The sequence below is a fragment of the Colobus angolensis genome, unplaced genomic scaffold, assembly GCF_000951035.1.
Source record: "Colobus angolensis palliatus isolate OR3802 unplaced genomic scaffold, Cang.pa_1.0 Scaffold414, whole genome shotgun sequence".
NCBI classification, from domain to species: domain Eukaryota; kingdom Metazoa; phylum Chordata; class Mammalia; order Primates; family Cercopithecidae; genus Colobus; species Colobus angolensis.
In genome coordinates, this window is record NW_012117533.1 from 1,168,679 (window position 1) to 1,186,879 (window position 18,201).

Genomic DNA, 18,201 nt, shown 5'->3' on the forward strand with positions numbered 1-18,201 from the left:
TTTTTGTATTTTTAGTAGAGACGGGGTTTCACCGTGTTAGCCAGGATGGTCTCGATCGTCTGACCTCGTGATCCACCCGCCTCGGCCTCCCAAAGTGTTGGAATTACAGGCGTGAGCCACCGCTCCCAGCTGAGGATTATTTTTAGTAAAAATCAGCCTTTAGATTTTAAGTTATAGTAAAATCTGCGTGTATGTTGACATTTTAATAGAGATTAGCTGTTTTTTGTTGTTGTTGTTGTTTCTATTTTGTACACGATAGTACAGGGAAACCCAAACATGAGTGGTTTCTCCAGAAAGATTCCGAAGGGGACACACCTTCACTTACCACCTGGCCGTCCAGGTACCCGCATGCCGGCCTCTGAGGTGTGCGTGCATGAGTGTTGCTTCTTCCCGCCTGACCTGCGGGTCCACGCATCAGCTAACACCCACTCTCCTCTTGCCCTTTTTAATACCGGTGCACTTGAAAAACATGTGGAAGTTACTTTCAAATCATTTGCTTTTCTCCTCCACTTGCCCTAATCCATGCTGGTAGTATCTCTCCTTCCTCCTCTTTTTCCCGCTTTCTTGATTGACAAACCTTTTACTTACTCTTGCTTTTCCCTTCTCACCAACTCACATAGGACTGGCCAGTGAGGGGCAGTAGTGAGCACCCAGCCAGGCCCCGGGCTGCTTTCCTGAGCTGGACTCACCTGCCCGCGTCCCGTCTACTCAACTCCCCACTGCTCCCAGCCCTTCCAGCTTCCTTGCTTTCGTATCTCCTCATCTCTAAACCAGTAGTGAATTTTCAACAGTTAAATTTAGGGCATGTGGTTTTAAAAGCAAACAAAAGCCCCTATCATTTCATTTTTAAGACTGGGGGCAGGGAGAGGCGGAAGGAGTCAGAATGAGTAAGTCATGGAAGGACAAAGCTCCCCACACAGAGTTTGTGACAGTCACTTTGTTCTCGGCTGAGGACAACATGCAGATTGTCTTTGATTCCACAGGAGAACTGGAGCCGCGCTTCAGTCTCCTTTTGATTAACAAACGTTTTAAGTATGAAAACCTCCAACACGGGCTCATCTCTGGGAAAAATAACAACTCAGAATGTTTTCTTTCCCTGAGTTGTTCACAGTCACCACCTATGTGTGTGTCTGTCTGGATTGTCCTTTAATGACGCATATATAGATGCCCTGCCTCTTATGTTAAAAAAAAATAGGAGTTTTTATCAAATTTAGCAGGGTGCACTTGTCATTAAATAAACTATTCTTTTCCATACAGTGCACATCATAAATAATTACTTTTGCCAATTAAGCTTAAGTAAAGTGTCTACATTCCTCTCCCCGCAAGAAATCCCTTTTCCCACTCCAAAAGCTCTCTTTACTTTTTAAAGCTGAGCCCTAATCAGTTTTCCATTCTCAAGTAGTTGGAATTGTGTCTCCTTTCCCACTATATGGTACTTCAAAAAACAAAAATAAGAACTAGATAACACTATTAAATGTTTACTCTTTGCTAAGCACTAAGCCATGTGCTTTGCAAATGTCACATTACACTATGTCACTATTATTTCCATTTAAAAGGTGAAGAAACTGAGGCTTACTTAGGGCAGGTGAGTTGCCCAGCACCACCCAGCCCAATCTGACTGAGCCGGGGTCTGAGCAGAGGCCTCTTCCGACCCCACGGTCAGAGCTCTTGGTTTCTTTGTTTTGCAGTAATGGAAAAAGGTCTGTAGCTTTTGAAAAGGATGCCAGTTTTGCTCTCAGATGTTTGAATAACTCTAGAAGCAACTAGAGCACTCTCTTTATTTTTCTATTTTATTTTTGTTTTTTAGGGACAGAGTCTCTCTCTCCAGCCCAGGCTGGAGTGCAGTGGTACAATCATAGCTCACTGCAGCCTCAAACTTCTGGATTCCAGTGGGCCTCCTGCCTCAGCCTCCCAAGTAGCTGGGACTACAGGCACACGCCACTGCACATAGATAATTTCTTTTTTTTTTTTTTACTTTTGTGGTGACAAGATCTCACTATGCTACCCAAACTGGTCTCAAATGCCTGGGCTCAAGTGATCCTCCTGCCTGGCTGCCCGACCTTCCAAAAGCTGAGATTACATGTGTGAGCCACAGCACCTGACCTTTCTTTTTGGATTTGTTTTTAACTAAGAATAACAGCAGTCCCTGGGAGTGGGGGATGGTGGTGGGAAATACTCAGTTCATTAATTCTTTCAGCAAATATCTTTTCTCTAACATTCTTTTGATGCTAGAATTATTCATAATGATGCCCAAACTGGCCACTTGCCTTATGAATGAATGAATGTACTCTGCATTGCATGAAAAGGCTTGTGAATGTCTAGTTGAGTGCTTTAGAGGAGAGGCGATTATGGCCAGGTGCGGTGGCTCACGCCTGTAATCCCAGCACTTTGGGAGGCCAACGGGGGGCAGATCACCTGAGGTCGGGAGTTTGAGACCAGCCTGGGCAACATGGAGCAACCCCATCTCTACTAAAGAAAATACAAAATTAGCTGGGCATGGTGGCACATGCCTGTAATCCCAGCTACCTGGGAGGCTGAGGCAGGAGAATTGCTTGAACCCAGGAGGTGGAGGTTGCGGTGAGCCAAGATCACACCATTGCACTCCAGTCTGGGCAACAAGAGCAAAACTCCATATCGAAAAAAAAAAAAAAATAGAGAGAGAGAGAGGCGATTATTGTATCTTGAGCTCAATAAAAAGCGTAGATAGTCACAAACTCCCTTACATTTTCAGGCAACAATGAAATTACCGCGTTTGGTCATTAGGTGTCTGTATGCCAGGAACCTTCCCCCACAGTCTCTGTTCCGGGCCTGTGCGTGAGGAAAGCTTCCTGATTCAAGGGACCAGCCTCATTGTGCCCTAATGCATACTGGTAGTGTATAGTAATGCATTTTTCTGTGGCTTCTGGGTATTTATTTGGTCAGAAGGGACCCGTTCTCCCCCAGGATAGCATCTGACCCCCGTCAGCTTTTACAGGGGTTAGAGTTAGTTTTGCACCTCCCAGGCATACATATGCGAATTGAAACTCAACTCAGAATCATCTGACAAGTGCTTGATTTCTAACATTAGACACCAAAATGGTTTTTCACAAGTTATTCTCTCTTGAGGTCGGTTTCCATTTGCTAGTAATCTGTGATCATGCATGCTTTCCCCCGTGAGGCTGTTACCGCACTTTGCAACTTAAATCCTTTTTCTTTCTTAAAGAGTTAAAGTTATAGAGAAAAATTGATGAAAGAGGAAAGTGCTGAAAACAGCCCTGAACTCGCCTCAGAGTCGGTAACCCAGAAGAGACACCAGCCAGCACCAGTCCCTTACCTGTCATTTCAATCCGAGCACTCGGCCTTTGATAAGGTCCCCAGCAAGGCAACAGGCTCTGCACGACAGCCAATCCGTGGCTATGTCCAACCCGCGGATACCGGTCACACGGCCAAGCTGGTGATGACAGAAACCTCAGAAAATGCATCTGAGTGCAGCTGGGTAGCATCAGCCACCCAGAATGTCCCCAAACCTCCCAACAGAAGGGATAGCCCAGTTCTCCATATCTGCAAGTCAAAAGCAGCAGCAGAAGAAAGAGGAGGAGGAAGAAAAGGAGGAGGAGGAGGAGCATCAACTGTAGGTGATGCTTCACACGCCCTCCAGCTGCGTCACTTGCACGTCCCTCCTCGACCTGTGTTGTGTTCTGCATTGAATCATATTAGCTTAGCTCACAAGTGTGTGCAGGGCGACTATGCAGAAAATGGCTCAAAAGCTACCACTCTGCTTCTGCCTACTAATGGGGAACCCGCGGATTGGGTCTCTGGAATGTCTCCCTTACCTGCATGGTAGAGGCATGAAGAGGGGTTTGGCGGTGTCTGTGCCTTGACTCACAGAGATGCATAATCCTTTGCTGTCTTCTCTTTCTCTGTCTTCGTTTGCCTTCCTTATACTCTCTGCCCTTTGATTCTAAAAGCAAATCACGGGTGGAGAGGTCGGCCGAAGGACCTGGCTTGCCCACCGGTGTGGAACGGGAGACAGGGTCCCGGAAACCAAGACGCTGTTTTTCTCCTGGTGAAAGTAGAAAAACTTCCAAGAGATTTAGAACCCAACCTATAACTTCAGCAGAACAAAAGGAATCAGATAGGTAGGCACGCGTATGTGCGGTTTCCTGGTCCAGGAACGTGGCAATGACCCAGGAGTTTTACCACACTGATGGCCTTGGTGCTATTTATATAGGATGCTGGCGATTCCATAATTCTTCTATCTAACCTATAAGCATTATTTATTTGGCTTATTTAAAAGTCTTTTTAAAGAATGTTAGCCTTTACAGTGGTATTATGATACATACACAATTTTACATTGCATTCAGATAAGAAGTAAGAAACATTATTTTTCTTCATTTAATGGTTTTAATGTTTTTTACCCCCTTGTTCAATTAGATTCCAGATTGCATATTCACCAGATTTTACAGTGAAAATAACTGATGAATTTTACACTGGTTTTATAAATGTCCATCTACTTGTTGTATTTGAGTTTTATACTAAAGTGTCATATACTATTGCATAGAAATGGTAAGATTTGTCTAGAAAATTGTCATCAGTGGTGTTTAGTAAGTTGTTCTTGTGCCTGATCTCTCTCCACAGGGTGTGTACTTGGCTGGGATTGTGTGCACACACGCTCCAGTGTCGCTTCACAACTGTATGCATGTTTACACAACTAGAATTGCTACCAGGAGGTTATTTCTTTTCTTTTTCTTTTTTGAGACAGAGTGCCCATCTGTAGCCCAGGCTGGAGTGCAGTGGCGCGATCTAGGCTGACTGCAAGCTCCGCCTCCCAGGTTCACGCCATTCTCCTGCCTCAGCCTCCCGACTAGCTGGGACTACAGGCGCCCGCCACCACGCCCAGCTAATTTTTTTTTTTCGTATTTTTAGTACAGATGGGGTTTCACTGTGTTAGCCAGGATGGTCTGGATCTCCTGACCTCGTGATCCTCCCGCCTCGACCTCCCAAAGTGCTGGGATTACAGGCATGAGCCACCGTGCCCGGCCAAGTTATTTCGTAGAAGAATTTAATTGCAATTTTATTTTTACTTTCAGTATGATGTTTTGTTTTGATCTTCTGCTCCCACCTGCTAATGTATTATTATTATTTGCTAATGTCTTTCCTAGGTGCACTTCGCATTCAGAAATGCCAACTATTGATGGCAAGTACCTGTTTCCCTGTTTTTCATTTGTCTTTATTATCTCATCTAGACTGGATTTAATAATAAGGTTTTTGGCTTTTTGAGAGAATAACATGATGGAGCATCTTGTCTCCCTTTGCTGCAGGTTTTTGTTTTGTGAATATAATAAAATCTAGTTGAAATTTTCTGACAAGGTTTCCCTTCTTTCTGAGCGCAGTTAGAGAATCATACAGTGACCAGTATAAAAACAACTAATTCAAACCAAAGGAGCAGGTTCTTCTTCACTGCATGGTTGTGCTGCTGCTAGTATTTAAAAATATAAGAAAATGCCTCCATAAAATATATTCGTGAAATCTCAATCAGACAAATGTTAGAGTAGAAATCCCTGGAGAGAGTTTGCTTTGGTTTGGCTGGGTTGAATTGCAAGGGAAATTAGTACCTTTTCACTGAGCAGAAAGAATGGGCTCCCTGCAAGGGGAAACTACCACCAATTATTATTTTAGTGCACCTGCTCTTGTACTCAAAGATTTCCAGGTCAGCCCTGAAAGACTTTTTGGAGCCCAAACTTACCTTTTCTAATGATGTCCAGTTTTTAATTTGTGACTTTTTACAGATGAAGAAAAGGTGGATGAATGAGCCAAGCTGAGCATCACCCCCAAGAGGTTGCTTTTCAGGGTAAGCTGTACTAACATGCTTGAATAGAGATCATGACCCCTGGTGCAGTAATCCCAGCTACTTGGGAGGCCAAGGCAGGAGGATTGCTTGAGGCCAGGAGTGTAAGACCAGCCTGGGTAACATAGTGAGACTACATCTCAAAAAAAAAAAAAAAAGAATCATAAGCCTTAGCTGGGGAGACTCTCATGGCCCCAGCCTACTTAATGCACCAGTGGGCATGCGAAGGCCCTCCCGGCTCTGGCCCACCTGTTGTTCTCTTCCTAGTCTTTGGCTGGTTGTGGCCACCTCATGGACACAGCATAAGTGTACGCTTCTGACAATGATACGAGGCTCTCATTAGTGGCCCCTCCTGTAGGTCCTGTTGGAGAACAGAGCGGAGACGTTTTACTGCCCCCATTTCCTTTCCTTGAATTTATATTCTTTATTTTTTTAGTGACAGGTCTTGCTCTGTTGCCCAGGCTGGAGTGCAATGGCACAATCATGGTTCACTGCAGCCCCAATCTCCCCTGCTTAAGTGATCCTCCCGCCTCAGCCTCCTGAGGAGCTGGGACTACAGTCTACACCACTATGTCCAGCTAATTTATGCATTTGTTTTTAGAGATGGGGTTTTACCATGTTGTGCAGGTTGGTCTCAAACTCCTGGGCTGAAGCAATCTCCTGCCTCAGCCTCCCAAAGTGCTCAGACCACAGGTGTGAGCCACTGTACAGGGCTAGTCTTTTTTTTTTTTTTAATCGTTTATGTGCTTGCATTGGACACATAGATATCCTTCCTGAAAACAAAAGTTCATCCCATTAGGTTACTGACATCCCAAAAGGCCTCCATGTCAGTGCTCCGTTCTATGGACCTGCTGTTAGATCAGCTGCCTGCAGTTCCTCCTCCAGTTGCTCCTCAGTTTCTTGGTGCATTTGTAGCTAAATATATCCTTGCACTCACTAGGAACTCTTTGCAAATCAGTTTTTTTAAAGTAAATATTTGAATGACTGGTGTAAAATAAGAAGTAGCTACCCATGGGAGCAAAGCAGTAATTACATTTTTAAAAATCTCCTTTTTAGGCTCAATAAATCTACTTTGATGTGTCTATAGATTTTGTAAAGACATTGATACCTTAAAAAATTAGATTGAAAACCATACTCTAAACTACAGACATAATCTACGGATTTGCATAAAACAATACAGTGTAAGTTATAATAAGGGTTTTGGTTTGTGAGTATAGCACATTTGAATGTTAAAGTATTGTTTTGGAGAATTAGAATCGTTCGGGAGTAAATGGTTAAAGCTGACTTCCTGTGTCTCGCACACAGGAGACAAACCAATTGTCACGAAGCATTTTGCCGTGTGGGTAACCCTCCGGGAAGTTTGGTTTTCTTCGGGTGTAGCGTGCTGCAGATTTGCATAAATCCCAGTGGACTGGGTCACCCGCCGAGTGCCCACGGCTTGAACTCCCAGAGCTGCGCTGTTGGGGGCGAAGCGCTGGAAGAACGTTCGCCTGAGGAGTTCAGTGCTGATGCTGCTCTTTTCCTTCCCAGCGGCAGAGTTCGGGGAGCCCACTTCCCAGCAGACGGGGACAGCTGCTGGGAAAACTGTTGCTCAAACCGCAGCCCCGGTGTCCTGGAAGCCCCAGGATTCTTCGGAACAGCCACAGGAGAAGCTCTGCAAGAATCCATCTGCGATGTTTGCTGCTGGAGAGATCAAAACGCCGACAGGGGAGGGCCTTCTTGACTCACCCAGCAAAACCATGTCTATTAAAGAAAGGTAATGAGATTCGGTGAGCGAAAAGTAATTGTCTCAGGGAGGAGCTTACAGCTTGCTTTAGAAAACGATCTGAATGATGGGCAAAGAGACGAAATCAAACATTCAGCTTCTAACAGGGCTGTGCTGTTGTCCTGGAGTAATTCTAGGAAGCTGAGGTGTTTGAGAGTGAACTGCCTTTGCTCGTGAGCCTGGTTTGGTAATGACAACAGGGCCGGTTCCAGACTCAGGTGAGAAAACAAATAGAAACAGACTTTTGCTTTATTTATTTGCTTCCACTGTCCCAATGTCTTTTATAATATTAAATTCTTGGACTATCTAGTGACAGGAGCTGAGATCTTGGCTCTTCCACTTTTAAATACACAGGATTCATACTGAATGCACAAACTACTTGTGGCTTTGTGTGAAGTATGTGTAGAGGGAGTGAAGGCAAATGTACATACAGGACATACATCTTTGGGCTTAGAATCCAAGTTTTGTTTCCTTTACAGATTGTAAAATGGATGACTTTTCTGAACTGCGTTTAGAAATTGTATGTCAGGTAATAGCTTGAAAGATTGCATTTCAGCGTCAAATAACACAGTAGCCTAATTTCTTTCAAAATAACGACGCAGGGTGCAGAGGAATATATTTAAATGAGACAGATACAGAGAATTGGAAGTAAATTACCTTGGGGGTGTGTTTTCCTAGTGAACTTTTAACCGCAGTTGAATTAAGCACCAAAAGATACAATAGTGGAAATAAATTCAGGGTTTGATAGCAGAATAGGATGACTAAATAAAAATGTACTATACTCCGGTGATGGACACAGCCTGAATACCCTGACTGGATCTCTATGCATTATATACGTGTAACAAAATTTCTCATGTACCACATCAATTTGTACAAAAGGGAAAAAGTCTTCAGTAGGAAAAAAACATGATGGAATAGTGACAGGAAAACTGGGTGAAGAAAAGTCATGTCAACTCCATATTAGGAGAATCATTTCCAACACCTTTTCCCACAGTTCTACCAGCCTCGACCCTTCCTTACACCTGCCACCATACAGAAGTCTGCATGCTTTGTTAGGCACTGACCATGGTTATTTTTCTAGATACATTTCAAACTGCCTAAGACTATACCAAACCACAAGGAAAAGTATTTTCTTTTCTTTCTTTCTTTTTCTTTTTTTTTCAGAGACAGGGTCTCCCTCTGTCCCCCTGTTGCCCAGGCTGGCGTGTAGTGATATAATCACAGCTCACTGCAGCCTCGAACTCCTGGGCTCAAGTGATCCTCCTGCCTCAGCCTCCACAGTAGCTGGGACAATAGGTGTGCACCATCACGCCGCCTGGCTAATTAACAACAACAACAACAACAACAAAAACTCTTTCTGGAGATGGAAGTCTCACTATGTTGCCAAGGCTGGTCTCGAATTTCTGGCCTCAAGTAAGCCTCTCACTTCTGCCTTCCAAAGTATAGAGATTACAGACGTGCACCACCATGCCTGGCCCTTCTTTCTAGTTTTAAGCCAAGCTTTTTGAACATTATTTATAAAATAATAGATGCCATCTTTTTCAACTGACAAATTAATAAGATTGTTAAATCTGATTGACTTTCTCCTGTATTTACTTGAGATTCATGAAAACTTAGACCTGGCAGTCTGAGGGGCCTAGGGAAGGGGCAGAGGGGTCAGTGCAGTGAGGCAAAGGATGTCTTCAATCGGGGAAGCAGTTGGGCCTATTGAGGCTTGAAGTTCTCTTCCACAGATACGGGGCTCGAAGAGAGTTTCATCCCAGAAACCCAAGTGTTGATAACTGATCTGGTGAGGAAGAAGAGAGATCATTTAAGGAAATTAACAATAAATGTCACTCATACACAAGTTCTGATGTTTTACACATGAGATAATATCTCTGGGGTATTCCCCAGTGGAAAATACTAATATTATGCTCCCTTCTTTCAAAGGCTTTTAAAGGAACCTTCCCATCTTTGGGAACATTCTGTCCATCAGGACTTAGGACTTTTGATGAAGAAGTCCTGTGTCTACCCACTAAGCAATAATTCCTGATTTACTTGCTTGTTTTTTGGTAAATTTTAGTTGATCCGTGTTTTTCTGCAAGTTTTAATCTTACTGTAAAATTCTCATTTTTAAAACTGAGATACTGGAAAGATGCAGCTTCTTAGTTTGGGCTTTGTGGACATCTAGGGCATTCAAGCATGGCTGTAAAGTTTCTGTGAATGGCCCAGAAGTGCATTCAGAATTGAATGCATGAGCACGCACACCTGCTGGGTAACAGAAGCCATAACTTATCCTGGTCTCCAGGGGATCCCCGAGCCCAGTCTGTTCAGAATCATGATAAAAAGGAACGCTTGATTGATATTCAGCTATTCAGTTTGTTAAAATATGTTTAAGAAAGGACAAGGGACACTTTATTTAGCAGCTATGTTTGTAATAAATTACACTAATGCAAAATATATTGCCAGTGATCTTTTCCCCCTTACCTTTTATTTGTACTTTTATTTGTACTTTGCTGGAAATAACTAAACTACATATTTTATTTATATTTATTTATTTATTTATTTTTTGAGATGGAGTTTCACTCTTGTTGCCCAGGCTGGAATGCAATGGCACAACCTCGGCTCACTGCAACCTCCGCCTCTTGGGTTCAAGTGATTCTCCTGCCTCAGCCTCTCAAGTAGCTGGGATCACAGGCATGTGCCACCATACCCAGCTAATTTTTGTATTTTTAGTAGAGACGGGGTTTCACCATGTTGACCAGTCTGGTCTGGAACTCCTGACCTCAGGTGATCCACCCACCTCGGCCTCCCAAAGTGCTGTGATTACAGGCGTGAGCCACCACACCCAGCCTAAACCACACATTTTTACAATTTATCTATGATAGCTTTTTCCTAAATGAGACTTTAATCTCTCCCTTTTGTGAAAATGAAATAATGAAGCTTAAACTATTTAAAATAAGAATGTTATTCCTACATTTATTTGGGCTTTACTTTTCTTTCTTGAGGAAGAAGTATATAAAATCATAGGACTTCCAGACTTTATTCTACCTACCTCTGACTGCCTCATTTTACCAAAGGAGGGATTTAGCTCCAGTAGCCTCCAGGGTCATGTAGTGAATAGAACTGACCTAGGAGCCATGTCTCCAACTCTCCCCTGGTCCATGACAAAACTGCAGTGTGCTCAGATTAATGTTAGAGCAGCCAACCCTGTGTACTCTATCCAGGAGAATACGGTAAGAGGACAGAAATTCTAGCTAGACAGCAGTGTTAGAAAGACACACCCTCTTTCTTCATGAATTTTCTCAGTTCACATGCTCTTAACATCGCTTATTTCAAATTACACATCCACATTCACATTTCAGAGTCTAAGAAACAGAGCCTGGAATTTACAGATTTCCTTTATCGTTTTTTATCAATGGCCGTGCCCACTAAAGAGGGCAGGTCTGTCTTCTTCAGCCTTGTTGTGTCAGTCTCTCCTCTGTCCGGGGCCTGATGATATTGAGTGCCCCATGCTCAGTGCTACCCAGTGTCACAGACTGCCTTCCACATTTTGCACATGATACCTCCTTTGATGTTGAAGACAACCTTCAGAAGAAAGCAATATTATCCCCACTTGTAGACAAAAAGTGGAGAAATTAAGAAATTAAAGGAAACCATCCACACCCTCCTTTTTAAGAAAATGTTTGCTGCTCAAGGAAATCTACCAAAAAGTTATTTTTCTGTTTTCATCTTTTCTGACATTGTGAATGTCAAATTCGAACCATAACCAGCATCAAACATAGGATGCAACTGACTTTTCCCACGGATTAGGAAAATTGTTGTTTTATAACTGTCTAAATTATTTGTGTTTCGATGGTTCCTGTTTGAGAACTTCTCTGAGAAACATTGTGAATTAAATAATTCTTAAGTTATTTAGGGATAAAAGCTTTGCTATTGTTTAAAGAATACGTTAGGACTTTAGAAATCTGATCTCCACAATATCAGAAACAGTGGCATCTCGGCTTTCTTATTTGGTGAAGAAAAATATTGGAAAAGAATAAAAGAGCCATTGTTTCACTTCGGGAAATTGGTGGCGTGTAAGAACTTAGTGGAACTCCCTGAACTGTCGCAGAATCCACCTCACGCCTCTGTGGAGTTCTGCCCTAGAGGGGCCGGCTGGAGGCTCCTGTGTTTCCTGCCTGCCCACCCCCGCCCCAACCATCCACCCTTCCCTATCCCATCCAGCCAGAGGCTGTCTCCCTGTCTCCAAACTCCCGGTTCTTACCTTGTAGCTGGGAGATTTCAGCCACTACAGGGCCCCAGATTTATGTAGGAATAAGAATAGAGATGCAGTTCCCCTTTGCTCTCTTTCTTTTTTTTTTCTTTTTTCTCTTCTTTTTCTAGGCAGAGTTTTGTTCTGTTACCCAGACTGGAGTGCAGTGGTGTCATCATAGCTCACTGCAGCCTCAGTCTCCTGGGACTCAAATGGTCCTCCTGCTTCGGCCTCCCAAGTAGCTGGGACTACAGGCGCACACCACCACTCTCAGCTGATTTCTTATTTTCTTTTTTTTGTAAAGACAGAGTTTGGCTCTGTGGCCCAGGCTGGTCTCCACCTCCTGGCCTCAAGCGATCCTCCCACCTCAGCCTCCCAAGGTGCTGGGATTACAGGTGTGAGCCACCATGCCCAGCCCTCCTTTTCTGATGTTTGATTTGTCTCCCACTTCAAACACACTAATCGTTTGCGTCTCCAACTTGTGAACCAGCCAAGACCAAGATATAATGTAAGTATTTATGTATGCTGTTCAGCCTTATCTGAGATCTATGGGATGCCTGTAATTCTCTAAAATGAAGGGAGAATTCTAAAAAAGAGAGAGAGAAAACACACCTTATTTAATATTAGGGGCACATGGTTGTCGTGTCTCCTGTTTGACCCAGCCCTGACCGCTCTGAGTCTAAAGTCCTTGTTCTCACCAAGCAGGGTTCTCAGGCCAGCATTCCCTGCTGGAATAGTGTGAGGTATGGAAGAAGAGGCACTGTTTCCCCAGGTGGCCTGGCAGGCACCTGTCATGGTGGCCCTGGACCAGGCGTCGGGTAAGCGGGCCAGTGTCATGCCTCTCCCTGGGTTCACACAGCCCCAGGCCAAGCCGCTGCCCAGCCCCCAGCATCACAGTCCTGCAAACAGCACTTCGGCTTGGCAGTTGCTAAAAGCGCTGACAGTTGTTTGAATTGCACCAGCAGGAATTTATGTCCTGTGTAGACCCAGATGTTGGCTCCTCGACCCTCTCAGAGCCTGGCGGTCTGCGGTGAGCCGGAGGGCTGTGAGCTCACAGGAGGAAGGAACACATTTGGGAAGATCTCCCTCCCTCCTCAGCATGGTAGACACTAGTGAGGAAATCTAAAGAGACAGGAAGAACCCACTCAAGTTTTAGTGCGTGTTATTTACGAGTTATTCATCATGTGCTCCATAGGCTGGAGGCAAGGGCTGGCTCCAAGTGCCATGTGGGCTCCATGGAAACATAGTTTCTTCCAGATTATTCTGGTTACTCTGTAGTCCTCGGAGTCCCTAATGGTAACTCCGCCAGCACATGTAGAAGCAAAATTTTAGGGTTTTGGAATGGAGGAATTCTTTGGAGGCCTTCCTATGGTGGGAAAAACCTTATAAGAAAGTCAGAATCCTATGCCATTCCTAAAACGGTGTGACAAAAATGTGTCTGGTCAGCGAATGTTCTACCGCAGTGAAACAAGCACAAGCAGACAAGGGTTGCAGTCACCTCTGTCTGCCCACTAACATCCAGTGTGACCTCAGCCAATGGAATTCTTTTTTTTTTTTGAGACAAAGTCTTGCTCTATTGTCCAGGCTGGAGTGCAGTGGCACAATCTTGGCTCACTGAAAGCGCTGCCTCCTGTGTTCACGCCATTCTCCCACCTCAACCTCCCAAGTAACTGGGACTACAGGCACCCGCCACCACACCCGGCTAATTTTTTGTATTTTGTTTTGTTTTGTTTTAGTAGAGACGGAGTTTACACCGTGTTAGCCAGGATGGTCTCGATCTCCTGACCTTGTGATCCGCCTGTCTCAGCTTCCCAAAGTGCGAGGATTACAGGTGTGAACCACTGCGCCTGGCCAGTCAATGGAATTCTTGACCCAGATGTTCCCACATTCCTTGTCCGTCGGAATGGGGATAACAGTTCCCCATGTTTCGGGTTGCCGTGCAGATCAGCAGAGTACAAGGTGGATGAGGCGGTGATCTCAGATGCCACAGCTTGGGTTTTTCCAAGTCAGTTTTAGATGCCACAAAGCAACCACCAGGGAAACCGTCCGATGACACAGGTGCTGGTGTCCTTGCCCCAGACTTTTGAGAGCTTCTTTTTTCAGAAGGTCTTCAAAGACCGGAGCTCATGACTTCTAATAAAGTCAACTCAGGAAGATGAATTTGATTGTTTTAAAATTCATCATTTGGATCCCACCTGATTAACAAGGTGGATGGTCAAGAGGAGTAGCTGCTGGCCTGGGTCAAAGGTGAAGTGAGAGAAGCTGGTTCTGAGGCCAGTTTGCAAAGAGAATATCAATGAGATGAGTGCCTGGCTCCACAAGATGATGAACTGGAAGGACTTCTTCCTTCTCATTTGGATATTAAAGTGCTGGCATGCTCACTTTTTGAAAGTCTCATTTACTGATGCTTTGAAAGCTCAAGTACAGCATGCAAATATCAATTTCTTTTCATGATTTTATTTTGTGAGATTATTTTATTAGAATAAAACTGACTCATTCAAAATAATTGGAGAAAAATGAATCATAGTCATATATATATTATGAAATGATGCGGATTAAAACTCTTGAAGGAATTTAGACTTTGTGTCCAAACCCATGAACTAGCTCTTGTAGCGTGCAGGGTGTTGTTCAACATTTGAGAATTACAGGAGTTAGGACTAAATGAGACCTTGATCCAAAGGGATCTGCATGAGTTTAATAAGGCAGCCTTACCACAGTTCTAGAGAACGGGCATTTGAGATCGTATCTGCTGCCACTTAGCAGAAAGAGGAAAACAGAAAGGAAGTGGGGAGAAGGAAGAGATTGAGGAAGGGGGCAGGCCCAGAGTTCGAAGCTTCCGCCTCCTTTGGGGGATTCCTTTCTTCACAGCTTACTTCCCATTATTTGACTGAGTAAATAAACAAGTATAGGTGTAATTGTGTACACATATGTAGATGTCACTGGATTCTTAAATACAAAAAATGTGTTTACTTTTTAACTTAACAAAACATTTAGCATAGGATATATCTCATCCCATCTCCAAAACAAATATTTAATGGGAATCGGGAAGCTTGGAAGAAAGACCCTTAGAGATCATCTGGTCCAGTTCCTGATGTGGCAGATACGGGAGGGAGAGCCGAGGTACTCAAAGGGAGTTAGTGGCCAAATTGGGACCAGAGCTGATGTACTGCTTTAAAATACACTGTTGTCTAGACGTGGTATTTCACGCCTGTAATCCCAGCAGTTTGGAAGGCTGAGGCAAGGGGATCGCTTGAGGCCAGGAGTTCGAAACCAGCCTAGGCAACAGAGCAAGACCCTGTCTCTACCAAAAGGAAGTTTTAAAAATTAACCAGGCATAGTGATGCACACCTGTCATCCTAGCCACTATGGAGGCCAAGGTGGGAGAGTCACGTGAGCCCAGGAATTCGAGGCTGCAGTGAGCCATGATTAAGCCGCTGCACTCCAGCCTTGGTGACAAAGTAAGACCCCATCTCTAAAACAAATTTATAAAAATAAAAAATACAACATTTATGGATTATGCATTAGTGATATTGGGATATGGATTAGTGATAAGACCTCGCCCATCAAGTTCAGCACAGAGGGAAAGTTATTTGGTTTTTCCCCTACTCTTTAAATTGTTTGAACAGCAGCTCAAATGAGTTTAATGATCATCATCTTTTTTTTACCTTTTATCTTTCCCATGTTTGTTTGTCCAGTGCAAATGCCTAAGATTTTTTCATTCATGGCAATACAGTTAGCTGAAACAGCCTCATGTTTGTGAAAAATAACCTCTCAAGATTCCAGTATTCAAGCAGCTTCCTAGTCATGCCATTGTTGAACTAAAGCGGTTAGGTAACAACCTCAGTTAATTAGATTCTTTTTTTTGTATATGCCTTTACTGTGAGGAAAGTTGAAGTGATAATTTTTTTAAAATGGGTTGGTAGAAAATAGTTTCTGTTTAAAGAAGACGGATTAGAAAGACCAAATTCATTTGTAGAAAAGAACAGGGCTTAGAATACCTGAGGAGAAACAGTCGTAAACATCAAATTTTACCTCTAATTGAAAGGGATGATATTAAGAGAGTGTAAGTGCCTTGTAGCTTTAGGTTTTTAAGCCCACGTCTGCATTATTTTCTGCAAGTAGGAACTACGATATAGCTTTAGTCCTTTCATGTTATTTCACCAAGTGAACAGAAGGCGTCACTAGAAGACATTTTTTCTCTGAGGACGGTTCTCTTGCTCTCAGCCCAAGGGCAAGGGAAAACATTCCTCGGCTGGGATGACGGTGCATCTTTTATCTAGCAAGTCACATTTCGACTCTGTGTTTCAATCAACTGTAAAATCTTCGGGGCCATCTTAGAAAAGGGACTTTATTATTTTTCCAGACATGCTATTTTCAAAATAAATGAAATTCAAAATGTTAAAATGAGGTGGCTGTGGTCGTGTCTTGGCCAAAGCCTTCTCACTTACCTAGATTATGGTTCCATCACAAGGAAGAGTTTGGTGCTGAACTCTTTGTGGCTGGCATGTTTTCCTCCTAGACTGGCACTGTTGAAGAAAAGTGGGGAGGAAGATTGGAGAAACAGACTCAGCAGGAGGCAGGAGGGCGGCAAGGCTCCGGCCAGCAGCCTGCACACCCGGGAAGCAGGGCGGTCCCTCATCAAGAAGGTAACGGTCCTTGTGTTAGGAAAAGCCTTCAGACTAACACCACTCTTGGAAGTGCATCAAAGAGACAAGCATGTGCCACCTAATTCCTTTTCTGTGAAGCATTTGTGCATTTTTGCCCTTAGGGTACACGCTGAGAGCCTGTCACAGAGCAGCTAAAATTGGGTGGAAGGCTGTGCCTGGAGATGTTTTAGAACTGGGATCAGCAACACACACACACACTGTGTCAGCAAGCAAGTGCCTGAATTTTAAAGTGTGTACTTTTTCTTCAGTTTAAAAACCTTCTTAAACGAAGTCTGACTTTAGAATGTCATTAAAGCCTTTATAATGAAAAAAAATTGAACATCTTTAAGTTGCATATAAAATATGGACTTGATTTTCCTATGTAGATATTTTAAACCTAAGTATAAAAAGGACTTAATTGTGGTTTATGAGTATTTAGTTCATCATTTAAGCATGTTTCATGAGTGACTATGCCTTTTATTGAGAATGTACAGTAATGTATGTTACAAGTTGAAACAAAATTAGGTAATGCATGGTGATCACTACTAGCAAGCACTTCATATGCGAAAGTATTGATGAATTGTTAAATTACACATGTGATGATGACCAGCTTTTGACCAGGTAGTGCACACTTTCAAAACTGATGGTGACTGACTTGCTGGTTGGCCCTACAATTGCAAATGCACCTTCTGGCTGGAGGCAAAATGATGCATTGGTCAGACACTCCCTGGTCACTTTCTAGGATCAGAAGTCTTCAAGTAGAAAAGAAAAAGAATGCTTTCACCCAGATGATCCCCAGGCCCCTTCTAGTTCTAAAATGAGTTAAGCATCTGTGGAAGGGAGAGATGATGAGTGTGACTTTCATGCATTAAGAAACTTTCATAAAAATGAGATGTGCACATAGAAGTGTGAGTCAGGAGTTCTGACACTACTTCATCCGATACTTCTGTGTCTTCTTAGGTTACATTGGAATGGCAATTTGAATTCTCTTCTTTGAGACATACGTGGTGTTAAAGATAATATAACTAAAGTATTTAACCCTCGGCCATTTGTAAAGTTCTCAAATGTAACTAGATGTTTAGAAAGTATACCAACATGCACATATTTTTCACACACTGTGTCAAATTCAGATTTCAAAAATGAAATCCTGAAGTGAAAGAAAATCCATCTGTCAAATAATGTATCCCCGCTACCCACAAACTTTATTTAAAAGAATCTTGAAATCATTGCTTCAAAAACAATTTTAACACATTCATCATTAGCTAACCTGCCAACTACTATGTCCTGGCATCAAGCAGCGCCTGGCCCCTTGTCCATCATTTTGGAAGGTGCAGAGACTCCCCAGCCCATCAGGAACTGGGAGTCCCAGAGAGCCAGTGGAAATTTAAATGAAGCCAAAAAGCACAAAGCAGGAGAGGTTCCCAGTGAATAGTGAAATTGGTGCGTTACCCCCTTAGAAGAACGGAGGGTCACCTTAGGTGTGGAAGCCAGAAGGCTTTGAGTGGAGGATGAGATCCGAACCGCCTGAAGGCTGGCTAAGGTTTTTAGAAGGCAAGAGAGGCCGGTTGACTGCAGTTGCCCTTGGGGTAGAAAACCCAGTGACCTGAAGCCCCGGGGCTTCCAAGCAGGATGGGGCTGGAATGGGAAGTGCAGCCTCTGGGCACGTGGAGGCTGCTGTTCCTGCAGCGAGGGTGAACTCTCCCACTCTTCCTCAGTGGCCTGCTTCCCT

At 43.6% G+C, this 18,201-nt stretch overlaps 1 protein-coding gene and 1 long non-coding RNA gene across 2 annotated transcripts in view; both read left to right on the forward strand.

Annotated features, from left to right (window-relative positions):
- LOC105521971 (supervillin-like) overlaps window positions 1–18,201 on the forward strand; it is a 112,839-nt gene that overhangs the window by 52,117 nt on the left and 42,521 nt on the right. The window contains 4 exon segments of the mRNA XM_011956347.1: window positions 260–346; window positions 3,211–3,614; window positions 7,358–7,583; window positions 16,346–16,472. Coding sequence (XP_011811737.1) covers window positions 260–346; window positions 3,211–3,614; window positions 7,358–7,583; window positions 16,346–16,472 — 844 coding nt within the window.
- LOC105521966 lies at window positions 9,783–10,603 on the forward strand. The gene is made up of 2 exons (XR_001003369.1): window positions 9,783–10,108; window positions 10,436–10,603. It is a non-coding gene; the product is annotated as an uncharacterized LOC105521966 (long non-coding RNA).